The following is a 14,860-nucleotide window of genomic DNA, read 5'->3' as shown; positions in this document are numbered from 1 at the left end:
AGAGGGTCGGGTACAAAAGTACCAGAAAAATCCTGATTTGAGCTGGAATTGCTCTATTAAACCCTTATGCAAAAATGGATTTTTCAAGAAGATTCCATATTGATCCTTTCACTGTAACTTGGATTTTGCCCGCAGTTTTCTCTCGCACTTTTGACAACAAGAATTCACAAAACTAGGCAACCGCTCGTTGTTTATTTACATTTCCAGTCGCAGTTTCCACCAAACTGGACTTTCGCACATCAAAACTGCGAGTGACAGCTGGAAAACAAGCGATTAACCTCGGCTCACTTTGATCATTTTTAAGGAAATTCAAAACTTCTCAAGCCAGTCTGACAAGTCGCAATAGTGCGATCAGTAGCAATAATTTAGTGCGAAGTCCGAGTTAGTGGGAATTGCGCAATACCACTTTCTGTTATTTTAACAGTATTTGTTATTGAAATGACATGTTATTACCGTCTGCCCGGGTATCTACCAGATTGTTTATTTTATTTTATATCAACATTTAAAATTTTTTGGATTCAATTATGACTTTTTCAAAAATAAGAAACAATATTTTTCGTAAAATAGTTAAACCCACGCCAGTGACTGATTTGTCGAGATGAAATAACAAAACGATTATTTAGCTTAATTCAAAACTTACTCTGGAGTGTTTCTGTGTGGTTTGCTTTACAAAATCTACAGTAAAATGCTTGCTTGTCGGCACTTTTGGGTTGGTCTCTCAGTGCGCAAACTGGGTTAGTAATACGTGATTTCCATATAATTTCATGTTCTCTTTTTTGTGTTTTTTATTGGAAATGGATGAAGTGTGTGTATTTTACAGAATGATTTTTATTTTATTACTTTATTTTTTTTTTCTAAAACGCCTTTGTGACGACCACTTTTGTGTAGTCATTGCACAAAGCTGGAGGCGGCAAACTAGCTAGGAAAGTTGACAGTACTTTTATGTTCTTTTTTTTCCTTTTTTTGAAATGGGGTTTTGCTCTAGTAGTATGGTGACTTGTGTCGCATCTACTTAGTATTCAAAGTGTGTGCACTGGCAGAGAAGAGGGGGGAGGTTATAAAAATAAATGTACGCTCTTATGTAAGTCTGAGTGTTGTGGCTCTAGCTTCTAGTGCTGCTGCAGCATGTTTGGGTGGTGAGTGCGGGACACTACAGTAGAACCCCGCTAGCTTGACAAATCCTGTAGAAAATGTAGTGTATCATGAAATGTTGTCAAAGCAGCGAGGTTGCACTGCACGCCAGAAGGGATATAAAGGGGCTGCTCAGCGAGTGATGTGGGGTGGTGATGCAATGCAGATTTTCTGGGTGAAATTTTCGGATGGTTTCACTTCCGTGTCAGTGTGACGTTTGGTGGTTTGAGGTCCAAAAATGGCTCGCGTCGGAGGATGCGGAGATGACTGTGAGTTTGTCACTTTGGATTTTTGATGGCGAGATGATATGGTGGTGGTCGTGTGGTTTATGTGACAGTTGTTTTAAGCCGTTTTAAACCCGTTATCGCTTCCAGTTGGAGAAACATTAGCGTCGTCGTCGTCGTCGGAGAGTTCAAAACTTAATTAGATTCATTTGAGAGCTCAACCTGATTGCTTGCATATCCAACTGTGAGAAGTCACTCGTTCGTGCAAGTCATGGAAAAGCTTGTACGTGGCTGGAATCTAGAATCTTCAAATCACAGTTGTACAGTACAGACAGGGTTCTTATAGATCTGACACGAGGAGGGCACACGTGACAGGTCAGTAAGGGATAGACTTTCATGCTGTTTTTCTATGATAGGACAACTGATGTGCCATAAACCGTTTAATTTTTCTAAAATTAGTAAAAGTGGAGTTTTATTGATTGAACAAGTTTTTCCATAGTCAAATAAGCAAATACAAACTGAAATTTTTGGCGATATTTTTCATCATCCTAATCATTAAACAAATTGTTTCATAATATAAAATTTGTTATTTTTTTGGTGATGTAGTCAAAACATGCAAATGGTTATTATTACACGTTCCCTAAGGGAGCACTATGTAGGTTCCGGAAATACAAGTAAGAACAAAAAGTTTGAGCGGATCTATTTATCATTCTGATTGAAATCGTCAATTGACAATATCCAGGGATCGACCCAAGGACTTGTTTTTAACGGAAATGGAATATCTCGACTAATTTTGGACGGATTAAAATTATTCAGATTAGATTGCAAACGACTGGTTTTAAGTTGTACATTCAGAGAAAATATGCTTCAAGAATACATCTAATCTTCGCTTATTTGAATCCTTTAATGAGTTCATATTTCATTTGATAATAATATTAATTTTTTGGACAACCTCTGTATATTAATTTTGATTTCACAGCTTAGGCATTCTTTGATTGAATTTCACTGAAATTAATCATTTTTAATCTTATATTTTTTAAAAGGCATTTTTTTATTTTTTTCTTTAAAAACGTGAAATTTCTTATGAAAAACGTTACTTAATCCACCTTTAGGTGGTTGGTGCCTTCCTCACATTCATAAAGTCAATACATTCAATAAAATAGCAACATTCCCCCTTAACATGTTTAACAAATCAACTTTATTACTCATTTCTTTTGATAGGGTTCGCAGACCTTCAATATTTCTGGCTCATTGGCAAGGTCTGATAAAAAACCCATAAACGATAGTTCGCATGGAAGATTCAGACAATATTTCTATCACAATATCTGAAATCCGGCCTCCAAAAAGTGTATAAATAACACTTAAGTGCTAATATCTTTTGATAGGGTAGTCAGATCCTCGATGTTTTATGCTCATTTGAAAGGTCTTTCGATTATCTAACTAACGATGGGATGCATGATGGACACGGACATCATTTTCATTGAAGTATCTGAGATCCGGCCTACAAAAAGTGTATAAATAACACTTATGTACTAATAACTTTTGATAGGGTTGTCAGATCTTCGATGTTTTAGGCTCATTTGAAAAGTCTTTCGATTATCTAACTAACGATGGGTTGCATGATGGTGGTGGTGACATCATTTTTATTGAAATATCTGAAGTCCTGCCTCCAAAAAGTGTATTAATAACACTTAAAGGCTAATAACTTTTGATAGGGTTGTCAAATCTTCAATGTTTTGAGCTCATTGAAAAGGTCTTTTTAATACCTTTCTGAAAATGTATAACATGATAGGTTTTCTTGCAAAAACCACCCTTTTTACAATCTTCCGGACATACGTCAAAATCGTTTTTTTAGCATAACTTTTGAAGACCTAAACTAAACTTGCTGATTTTAAAAAGAGACCTATGGGACTTCAAGACGGATCAAATGAGACTAATACGGTCAAAATCCGTTCATCCAGTCCAGAGATAAGCGAGTGACAATTTTTTTGTCCACCCACCTACACACATCCACACAGACATTTGCTCAGAACATGATTCTGAGTCGATATGTATACGTGAAGGTGGGTCTACGAGGTCAAATTAATAAGTTCATTTTTTCGAGTGATTTTATAGCCTTTCCTCAGTAAGGTGAGGAAGGCAAAAAGGTGCATTTAACACAATTTAACAATTCAAAATGCATTTCCCTGCGATTAAAATCAATTTTATCACATTTATGCTCCTACACAAATATTTGTAATATTAATAAATTTCTAGAGCAAAGTACTGCAAAATAAAAACTAAAAAAATGTTTTCAAAACAACTGTACTGGTATATAATGCATTGGATAATGCATTTTACAATCACTTTTACATCAAAAAGTCAATAATTTCATTCTCTATACTTTTTCAATAAATTACATCTAAAAGATAAGTGTCAATCTTCAAAACAGTATCGAAAAATATCATTTTCCGAACAAGTGCAGAAAAGTAAATTTCTCTTTTTCTTTTTCGAAAGTCTTATATAAATAGGAAACCCACGGCGCGCTGGTTGTTTTGAAAAAGTAATTGATAGATTTGTGTTAAGTTGAGAGAGATTTTTAACTGCTGAACAAAATTAATCATTAATCCATCATTCGATAAACATAGACAGTTGACCAATCAAGAATTGAATGTCATTGTCAAGGTTGGATGGAGACGCAGGGTTGCTCATAAATTGGATTTTTTCAGTTAAGTTATCATTGTTTTCCTAAACTGGCATTAAAATTTGGTTTGTTAAAAAGCATTTTTTTATTTTTGAAATATTGCTGTGCTTCTGATATTTTCACAAGCTTAAAAAAAAAGATTTTTTCCTTTAGCTAATCAATAACTAAACAAAATCACTGTCGTTTTTTTGTAAATTTGACAATAATATTTTACATAAAACCTGTTTGTGTTTGCAATGAATCCATCTAACATTTTTATGGAAAAACCCAACAGCTATCGTTTGACCCTGCAAGGACGTGACAATTTGGCCAATATCCTTAAGTTCAAAGCACTCTTCTGATATTGACAAAGTCACGCAGAATAGTTGGTTAGCAATACAGAAGTATGATGATAATGAGCGTTCAATTTAATGATGGTGATTCGATGTGGGTTCGGTTTAGACGTGGTCCTGTTGTCAAGTGTGAGGTTTTATTTTTTTTTAATTAAAAAGGGCATTGTGTGAGGGATAAGCCGGTGAGAATTCTTTTATTATTTTTTTTATGATGTGTGATTATGTTGCGGAATTATAGTGTGATGCTATGTACATTTTTTTTGTTAAATGAACATGCAAGTCAAGCAAAATCCTAATAAAATTATAAACGCTTCATGGATGAGCAAACTAAGGAAAGCAAATTAAGCAACACCAATAAATCAGCTTTGTGGTTTAATAATAAACATGTATAGAAATCACAATTTTATTTTAAGTATGCAAAGCTGCAAAGTTAAGGACTTTGCAGCTTTGCATATTTAAAATAAAATTGTGATTTGAGTTGAAAATATCATTTCCAAAAACAAAAATCTTAAGTTTGAAAAGTTGGAAATATTATTTGTCTTAATTAAGTTTAAATAAAAGTTATTTTATTAAGACTACAGAATGGCCTTAAATTCCATTCATTTAGAAGGATGCTAATTTCAATAAATGCCAATTTAAATATGTCAAGCGTACAAGATTATGAATAACTTTTTTGCTAGTAATTCTTTACCAAAACCGGAAATGGATTTTATTTATATTTTTTGATTTGGTTCAAAGGCTGTGGGCTCTTTCCCTATGACCAAAGAAGCCATATTGTGTTATTGCCGCAACAATATTGCTCCAGTCCATTTTGACAGCAAAAATGGTACATGCATATTAGAAAATATGTAACTTTTAAAGGAATTTTCGGATCAATTTGCTGTCTTCGGCATAGTAGTTGGTATTAATGAGGACTATTCAGAAATAAATAGTTACACGGAAATTTTTCATTGGCAATGCACTGTGTTCGGAATGGCAGAATTAAGTGGAATAAATTGATAACTTCTTTATTTGACGACCTAGCCAAATGGTGTCTTGGGAAGAGTTGTTGTACTTGATAAGGGCTATCTTTTGAAGTTATTGACATACAGGGTGACGACCTCCCAAGGTGTCAACCAAGACTCACTTTGTTGGATGACGTTGTAGGGCTTTGGTATGTTCGTCAAAGTTGTAGAGGTATGAAAGTTGTTGTTGAAAGTTGGTCGAAGGCACCAAATTTGTAGCTCTTAATCTACTCGAGATATACGCCATTTTTGCAAAAATGGTACAAAAAAACACTTTTTTGGTGATAACTCAAAATTTTAGCATTTTAACGGCCTACTTTGTTCTGTAAAGTTGTTAATGGCATAAAATTACACATCTTTGCTGAAGACAGCAAAATGTTTTGAGCCAAAAAATGACATCGATAGACACGGAGGTATTTTCAGTAAATGTAGTTGAAAGTGTGTACTTACAGGTGCCTTCTTCGGTTTTGCGCCAAAAAGTGCCATTTTGAAAACATAGCAACTTGAAAATAAGCTCAAAATCACTTAAAAATGGTTATAACTCCTCAATAAAGGCTCAAAATATTTTGCTGTCTTCGGCAACGATATGTAATTTTATGTCATAAACAACTCTTCAGAACATAGTAGGCCGCTAAAATGCTAACATTTTGAGTGCTTTTTGGACCATTTTTGCAAAAATGGCGTATATCTCGAGTAGATTAAGAGCTACAAATTTGACGCCTTCGGCAAACTTCCATGAAATTTTCTCCTCTACAACGTCATCCAACAAAGTTAGGGCTACAACGTCAACCAAAAGGTTGACACCCTGGAAGGTCGTCACCCTGTATGTCAATAACTTTAAAAGATAGCTCTTAGCTCTTCTCTCTCTACAACAACTCTTCCGAAGACACCATTTGGCTAGGACGTCAAATAAAGGAGTTATCAATTTATTCCACTTAATTTTGCACCCAAACGGTGGTCGCATGATTGTGATGCATGGCGGCATGAAAATCTATCAGAATCAGCATGAAAACTGTCCTCATGCATTTTTTGCGATATAGGGATATGACATTTTTGCCCGTTACCTGCAATTATCGACATTACCGACGGCATTTTGGTTGTATTTCACCAAAAAAAAAAAAACCCTTATCAGAACGAGGATTGAACCACCAACTTCTTGGTTATTGATACGACACGTTACCACCGCGCCATGGACGCTTGATGAATTGTGAGTGAAAGAGCACCAACATATTCTTCTCTTTGGAGTGTTGCTCGGGGATGGGCCAGCATTATATGTGTTGGTGATAACTGCAGATCGCTGAAATGTTTACTCGCGGACAAAAATGATCTACGGGCTTGCTGCAAAAAATGTTATAAAATGTGACATTTTCTGCAGCAAATCCACCGTTGCAGATTTTGAGATATATTTTTCCTTTGGGTGTGCCATTCCGAACACTGTGCAATGTTTCAATAATTTTTTTTCGAAAATTCAATTTCCCTAAATTGGTATGTTTTATTTTTCAAAATTTTGGCGGCAACGTTTTTCTCCATGATTCTCTATGGCATATAAAAAAAATTCAAAGGCAAATAAAATTACAGATTTTGAGAAATAGAATTTTTGTGATTTTTTTTTCGCTGTGCCTCTTTTTTTCTGAATAGTCCTCATCGATAGCTACAACTTCGCCTAAGACACCGAATCGATCAGAAAATTCCAGCCGCTTAAAATTATATGGAGACTTGTTAAGTGAATCAATGACATAAAATGGTTTCTTTGGTCATAGGGAAGGCCCCCATAAAGTTTAATGCAAATAAAAAAAAATACAAATAATAAAAATGGTCAAAACTGATCGATTTAATAGAGAATTTCTTTTGTAGCACCATTTTCGAGCACGATTAAAAATATAATTTTGATAAAAATGGCGAACTACATTCATAAAAAGAAAGCATTAAAAATAAAATTGGATCGGATATGGAATGATTCATGATTTTCAAGAAATTAAATGAAGGTATTACCACAGACTCTTAGACAATTTTACACACATTTGTGAGTAAAAAATGGACAAAAAAGGTTTAGTCAACTCTAAGTACAAAAACTTTGAACTATATTTAGAATTTTAACACTTGTAGCCCAAACGGGGTCAAAAAAGTTGCAAATGTTGAGTTTTCGCTGAGATAACACTTTTGTTATAGCTGGCAAAAAAACATGTACACAGTCAGTTTTAAGAGAATGCATGCAAAATATGTCTTTTCTAACAATTTTTCATCAGTATTTTAAAACTAAAATGACTTGTTGTGCTTCGAATCCCGGACACTAATAAAAGCTGATTCGAAATCCGGACACTCGATTTTGTTGATGAACCGCGCAAATTTGGACTGGAATGTTAGTGAATGGCATTCTTTAGGTCTCAAATAAGCTGTTAACATCATAACAATGGATATTTTATATAAAAATTTACTAGAATTTAAGAAAATCAAAACTAGTAATTTATGCTTTGCCTTTCCGGTGCATCGGACGCCTGTGAAATATTTCAGTGAAATGTTTCACATTTTTGGTAAACATATGATTTTAGTTTATATAATTGTTTTTGCATTAACTACAGCGTTCAAATAAACTTTAAATGAATTCATCAAATAACACAGTTTTGACTTTCATAATGCGAGCTTATATCCAAATAATTGATAAAACAAGATGAGGTGTCCTGGTTTCGGAGCGTCCGGGAATTCCAATCATGACGTTACAGCCGGTTGCAGTTGCATTCCCAACTTTTTTGACCCCGTTGGTGCTACAAGTGTTAAATGTGAACTATTACTTAAATTTTAATTGTGAAAAATAACCAAAAAAAATAACTTAAATTTTAATTGTGAAAAATAACCTAATTTTATACATTATTTTGTTTGGAAGGTGAAGTTAAATTTCAGTTCTAGCATATAATGTCTAATAGTCTGTGCTATTACTTCACGTACAGCCAAACTTATTGAAAAACAGTTTAATGATACATGGATTAACGCAAAAGTATATGAAGCATTTGGTCACTGTGTACACACTTTAAACAAATGTCAATAAATCTTTGCACCCAACGACATCGAAGGCACACGAATAAAACAATAGACACCGATTGCACTTGTTATATTTAAAAGGGGAAAACTTTGTAACACACATCTAGAAAATGATACACTCAAACCCCGATGGTTTGACACCAACTGTTGTCAAACGAACGGGGTCACTTTTTAGTTTGACACCCCTTTTACACGGGGTTCACACACACTACCAAACGTTTGATTTGATAGTGTAAGTGAGCGCCGTGTAAAAAGTGACAGTTCGTCACTTTTTAGTTTGACTTTGACCAACCAACGGGGTACAAACTAAAAAAGTGTCAAACGAAAAAGTGACCAACCACCGGGGGTTGAGTGTAGTTGGGTTATGTTGTTGTTATATCTACACGCAAACATACACTGAGACAAAAAGTGGTACAATGATAAAAAATATTGCGAAAAAGGACTCAAAAGGTGTGATTTTTAACAGAAACAGACTATAGAAGTGAAAACAATAGAGTTGAGAAGGTACACAGTTCGTGTTATTGTTTTGTTCTGACAGTACACAGTATACAATAGTAGCGAAGTAGAGAGAGAGAGAGGTGTAAACAGAGAGTGACAGATACGGACAAACAAACAAACAAAGTGTGTTTGTGTTTATATTTTTTTTCAGTTGTAGTTTGTTTACATTTAGTGGTGGTAGATAGCGCAAAACTGGTCTTACGTGAGTCGTGCTGGGTCTTTTCCTCGGAGATCATCAGCGCGGCCCGTTCGATGCCCGAGTTCATACTTTGCGGCTCCAGATTATTTACGCAGTTTAGCATACTCCTGAAATTCGCACACTCTACGATTATGTAATAAGTGAATATTATCAGATTACGGGTAGGTTGGTTGGTGGAGGTTTGTGGAAGTTTGGCTTTTTTTCTGTTTATTTTTTTTTGCTCAATTTGGTACACTTTTGTTTTTGGTTTGGCGGCCATTTTGCCACGTTTTGGCGGCGGCCATCTTGTCGCGTTTGACATTTTTTTGGGTGAATTTTTTAACAGTTCTTTTTGGATATTTTTGAGGGGTTTTGGTTAGTAAATACAATTTGTACAACGTATTGTTTTTGCTGTTTTACAGGTTTTACTCAACACAAGCACAATTACGGTGCGTTTCGGCAACCCCACACGAAAGGTTTTCCGTTGTGTTTAGTGTTGTGTTGTCTAACAGGTGTGTGTGTGTGTGTTCTGTGTATGTGTCTCTTTGTTCTGCGAGTGTGTGATGATGTGGTGGAGGTGCAGCTTCGTGGACTTAAGGTGCCACTTAAGGTGTTGTTGAACGCGTTCGTGAACTTTGTGTTTTCCGAACGGGAAGGTGGAAAATGAAGCGATAATTGCCTGTGCGTGTGAGGTGGTCATTTTCCGGTATTTGATTGGAAATGTTGTGTGTTGTGTGCGCGGCTAGGTGAGAGAAAACAAGCGCGCACGTGTGTGTGTGTGTGATTTTGTTTGTGTGGGAGCAGGGATGTGAGCATTGCGATAAGGTTTGTTGTTGTTATTAGGCGTTGAGAGGTTTTAGTTTCCTGGTGGATTATTATTATATTTACAATTATTGTCTGCTCGGGAAGGCTGTTGTGGGGGTGCATGTAAGGGTGTGTGCGTGTATGTGAATGAATTAGTGTGCAAGTGGTTGCTGCTACAGTCTATTTGGCGCGAAGTGGTTAAAGGTTAAATATTTGCGTGTTTAGGTTAGGTTAATGAGCAGCAGTCATGGTACTATTGTTCAGGCGATGTTTGAGTTTGGTTTGTAAACTGAGAAGCAATGAGGCATTTTCATAGGAACTTATTAAATGAATATTTATGCGGTGCAGGGAAAATGGGGGAATGTGAAGAGAGTCGTTATCATTTAGAAAGTATTTCGATTACATTCAAAATTTTCACAGGATATTTTGGAATACAATTTTTGCTGTTTGCTTTCAATGACTCTTTGTTAAGCTTATACAAATATGTTATAGTAGGGGGGAGTACGGAAACTTGATCTCTAGCATTTTTTTGAGATTGTATGAGTAAGCTATTTTCTAGCAAGTTTTGTGGACTTCACTGACCGTCGCAAATTGGTAGAAAATATATTAATTAGCCCGGGTCAAATAAAAAAAAAGTTGCTCAGATCTAAATTTGTATGAGATTACACGAAAGAGTACATAGAAGATGGGGTCCAGTCCCATGCTTGTTTGGTTGTAAACTGGCTTGTCGGGACAAATTAAAATGAAAATGTCCAATAAACAAACTTTTCAGTTTTTGCTTCTTGGGTGTTTTTTTTTTAAATCGGGAAAAGTTGCCCCTCTTCGATTTTCCTGGAACTTTGTCCTAAGGGGTAACTTTTATTCCTCAAGGGCGGTACGACCCCTTCCATTTTTGAACACGCGAAAAAAAGACATGTTTTCAATAATTTGCAGCCTGTAATGGTGATGAGATAGAAGCTTGGTGAAGGGACTTTTATGTAAAGATGGAAATTTGTCAAAATGACTTTTTTTGTAAAATTGGACACCCGATTCGATGGCGTACTTGAAATTCAAAAAAAAAGTATTTTCCATCGAAAAAAAAAAAAACACTCAAAAAGTTTGAAAAACTCTGCCATTTTCCGTTACTTAACTGTAATTGTTTTTGGAACAGGTCATTTTAAGGGAAATGAAATCTGCTTTTGGAATCTACATTAACCCAGAAGGGTAATCTTTCAATTAAAATAAAAAAATCGCGTTTTTTCTAACTTTGCAGGGTTATTTTTTAGCGTGTAACAAAATCCTACAAAGTTGTAGAGCAGACAATAACAAAAATACAGCAATTCCATTTCAAAAGAGTCTAAACCGAAAAAAAAGTTCTCCGATCGGGCTCAAATTTTTTCTGGGGGTTCCTTGGCCAAAACAATTAGACCCGTATTTTTTGTTTGGCCATTAGAGTGACCTACATCGTGCTAGGGTGGTTCGAAAAATGGCAATTTTCGTAATTTTTCGCAAAAACCTCTTTTTCATAAAATCATATCTCCGCGCCATTTCATCCGATTTTAGCTGTCTTAGACGCAAAAGAAAGATGATGAGTTTGGCTATTTGAGAAAAATAGTAAAAAGTTTCAAAAATCTAGCTTAACATTTGAAAAAGCCGCATGAAATTTTAAAATGGCGTTTTGACCGTGTCTGGACCAAAGAGCCTATGTCTGAAAATATTTTTATTGGATTCCTCGGAAAATTTCACATATCATATCAAAAATTGGCGATGTCGAACCGTACGTTTCGGAGATATCATTTTATGAAAATAAAAACTAACTTAATCCACCTATGTGGTTGGAGCCATCCTCACCAAATGAAAAATGACTGATATGATGGAATTGTACAAAAATTTCATCTATTTTTATGATCCGGAATGAAAAAGTTCATAAATATCACTTAAGTGGCCATATCTCGAGACAGGGTTGCCAGATCTTTAATGTTTTAGACTCGTTGGAAAGGTTTTTTGATAACCCAACCAACGATGGGTTGAATGGTGGATCCGGACATAGTTTACATATATTTAAGTGAGATCCGGCATCCAAAAAGTACATAAATATCACATAAGTGGATATATCTCGAGACAGGGTTGCCAGATCTTCAATGTTTTGGACTCATGGGAAAGGTCCTTTGATAACCTTACCAACGATGGGTGGGATGGTGGATCCGGACATAGTTTACATACATTTAAGTGAGATCCGGCTTCAAAAAAGTACATAAATGTCACTTAAGTGGCCATATCTCGAGACAGGGTTGGCAGATCTTCAATGTTTTGAATTCGTTGGAAAGGTCTTTTGATAACCTAACCAACGATGGGTCGGATGATGGACCCGGACTTAGTTTAGAAACATTTAAGTGAGATCCGGCTTCCAAAAAGTACATCAATATCACTTAAGTGGTCATATCTCGAGGCAGGGTTGCCAGATCGTCAATGTTTTGGACTTGTTGGAAAGGTCTTTTGATAACCTAACCAACGATGGGTCGGATGATGGACCCGGACATAGTTTACATACATTTAAGTGAGATCCGGATATATGTGAAAACACATTTTTATACATAACTTTTGAACTACTTATCGAAACTTCAATCTGTATAAAACTCGATCTATGGGACCCTAAACCAAGTCGAATGCAACAGGTTCGGGTCAAATCGGTTCAGCCAGTGCCGAGAAACATGAGCTAGTTTGTTGGTCACATACATACATACACACACACATACACACACACATACACACACACATACACACACACATACACACAGACATTTGTTCACTTTTCGATTCTGAGTCGATAGGTATACATGAAGGTTGGTCTACGACGTTTTTATACAAAGTTCATTTTTAGAGCAGGATTATAGCCTTACCTCAGTGAGAAAGGCAAAACTGAGTTTTTCGACGCGCCACGCGCAAAAACGGGAAAATGACGATATCGGCAAAAAATCAACTTTTTCCACTAAAACTGCGATAACTTAAAAATTTCAGCGATGACCTATAGATGTTTGGGTATCAAAATTTTCGTAATTGAAAGACGCAACCTAATGGCCAAACAAAAAAATACGGGTCTAATTATTTTGGCCAAGGAACCCCCAGAAAAAAATTGAGCCCGCTCGGAGAACTTTTTTTCGGTTTAGGCTCTTTTGAAATGGAATTGCTGTATAAATATAAGAGGTTGCTTGTAACCATCACGAGTTATTTAGATTTCGCAAAAAAAAAGTTTGGAAAAAGTTGGTTGAGTCAATCACGGCCGTTCGTCGTCACCCGCAACAGACACGAACGACAAAACAAAGCGAAACGCAAAAAGTGACTTAAAAAATCGTAAGTTCCATCCAAAACTGACCTCTGATTCGTGATCAGGGACAAACATTACCCCTTAGGACAAAGTTTAAAGGAAATCGAAGAGGAGTCGGGACAACTGCTGCGCGAGTTGGCGGAAAATCACCCATATTTGATAGCAATTTCCACCCTGCCAAATAGAGTTACACGAAAATTTTGCACCGACCAGCAAAACAAATGGCGTGCTAGTGTGCGTGAGATCGGGCTTGATCTCTCTATTCTAATTGACGGTAAATTGTGTTAGTGCAGGCCAAAAGAGCGACGCGCTGGCATTTTGTAAGATTCTCTCCTCTCTGAGCATATTCTTTTGTGACTCAGGTCGCCGGGCGAAGTAGGCTAAGCAATTCACAAACTATTCGTAACGCTGTGTGAGGCAATAGAGGAGAAAAGCAACTCGCGACAAAATTTTGAGGCTAGGAATTTTGACAGGTATGATTTTCATAAAGTATTCGCCTCCTTTTCTCTCCCACAGAAAACTGGGGACAATGTAGCTGTCAAACTAGACCAAACTGTTAAAGTCACTCACAAAATGAACTTTGAGTGATTTGAGTTCATTTCTGACGTCACGATTTTCTCCTCAATTGACTAAAACGCTGACAGCTAGCGAGTCGTGTTCGCTCGCGAATGGTTAGGCACTTCAGTCGGCAATGATTCGATCGGCGATGAGTGAGTGATTTCTGATCTTTGAACCAATGTTTACAAATTTGACAACCTATTACTACCGGATTTGCAGGAATTCCTATCCGTGTAAGGCAAAAACACACAAACAATATCCTTTACTGATTAAAGTTCATTTGAGAGTTTGTATTTGTCATCATATTTCTCTTTAATCATTTGTCGATGGATAAAGTTTGCTTGTGACAACGACCTTTTTGGTCAATAATTATTTTGAATATTCACTTCCGTTTTCCGGATATCGCTATACCTTTTGTGACAATGATCTCAGTTTAATGATCGTATATTGTCACACAAGTTGTTGGAAAATTATTTGTCAAACAAAAATAAGGTATTTTTTTTTGTTTTTGAAAATATACTGGTTAAGTTATTTAAAGTATTGATTTAAGCCTATTGTAGTTTGTATGGAAATTCTTTGACATTCTGCAATCCTTGTACAAGTGCCAGAATATGTGACTTTTTTTCAAACCTTTGCTCCATGAGCTGTTTATTGTTCCTTGACCTATTTTAGGACCCTGGGCCAAATATTAGCAAAATTGGTCAACATTTACCCATTGATACACGAAGATGAAGTTTGTATGGGAAAATTTGAAAAAAATGTATGGAAAACTCAACCTTCTTACGGTTTGAAGTCATTTTTCTATGAAAAACATTTTTATCACTTACTTCAGGCTCGGGTATTAATGGGTTAATCTCAACCAATTTCGCTCAAAATTTGCACAGATGCTTAAAATTATCCAAAAAACCGTTTTCCGCTTGTGGAGCAAGGGGTCATTTTTTCTGGGCACCCTATTGTACATGCTATTCAGGTTTTTGCGTAGTATAACCAAAATAGTTGAAACTTGGAGCGTTTGTTAAGCGATAGTATACGAACCAGTTGACTCCATCATTCGCTGTTCTGATAATATTTAACATCAAACATTAAAAAATCGATTTTCTCGAAATGT

General features: G+C 35.9%; 1 protein-coding gene across 28 annotated transcripts in view; it reads right to left on the bottom strand.

Annotated features, from left to right (window-relative positions):
* Window positions 1–14,860, bottom strand: part of LOC120418991 (glucose transporter type 1) — a 443,089-nt gene that overhangs the window by 6,558 nt on the left and 421,671 nt on the right. For 16 of the 28 annotated variants that reach the window (XM_039581540.2, XM_039581537.2, XM_039581541.2 and 13 more), the window contains one exon: window positions 9,111–9,214. The exons of 6 other annotated variants lie outside the window; for them this stretch is intronic. In XM_039581540.2, the coding sequence (XP_039437474.1) occupies window positions 9,111–9,214 (104 nt within the window). Of the gene's footprint in view, window positions 1–9,110; window positions 9,231–14,860 lie in introns of all 28 variants that reach the window. 6 more of the 28 variants (XM_039581560.2, XM_052711070.1, XM_039581559.2 and 3 more) reach the window with 1 other exon arrangement.

Source organism: Culex pipiens, chromosome 3, assembly GCF_016801865.2.
Source record: "Culex pipiens pallens isolate TS chromosome 3, TS_CPP_V2, whole genome shotgun sequence".
NCBI classification, from domain to species: Eukaryota; Metazoa; Arthropoda; class Insecta; order Diptera; family Culicidae; genus Culex; species Culex pipiens.
This window is presented reverse-complemented; position numbering and strand designations above follow the sequence as displayed.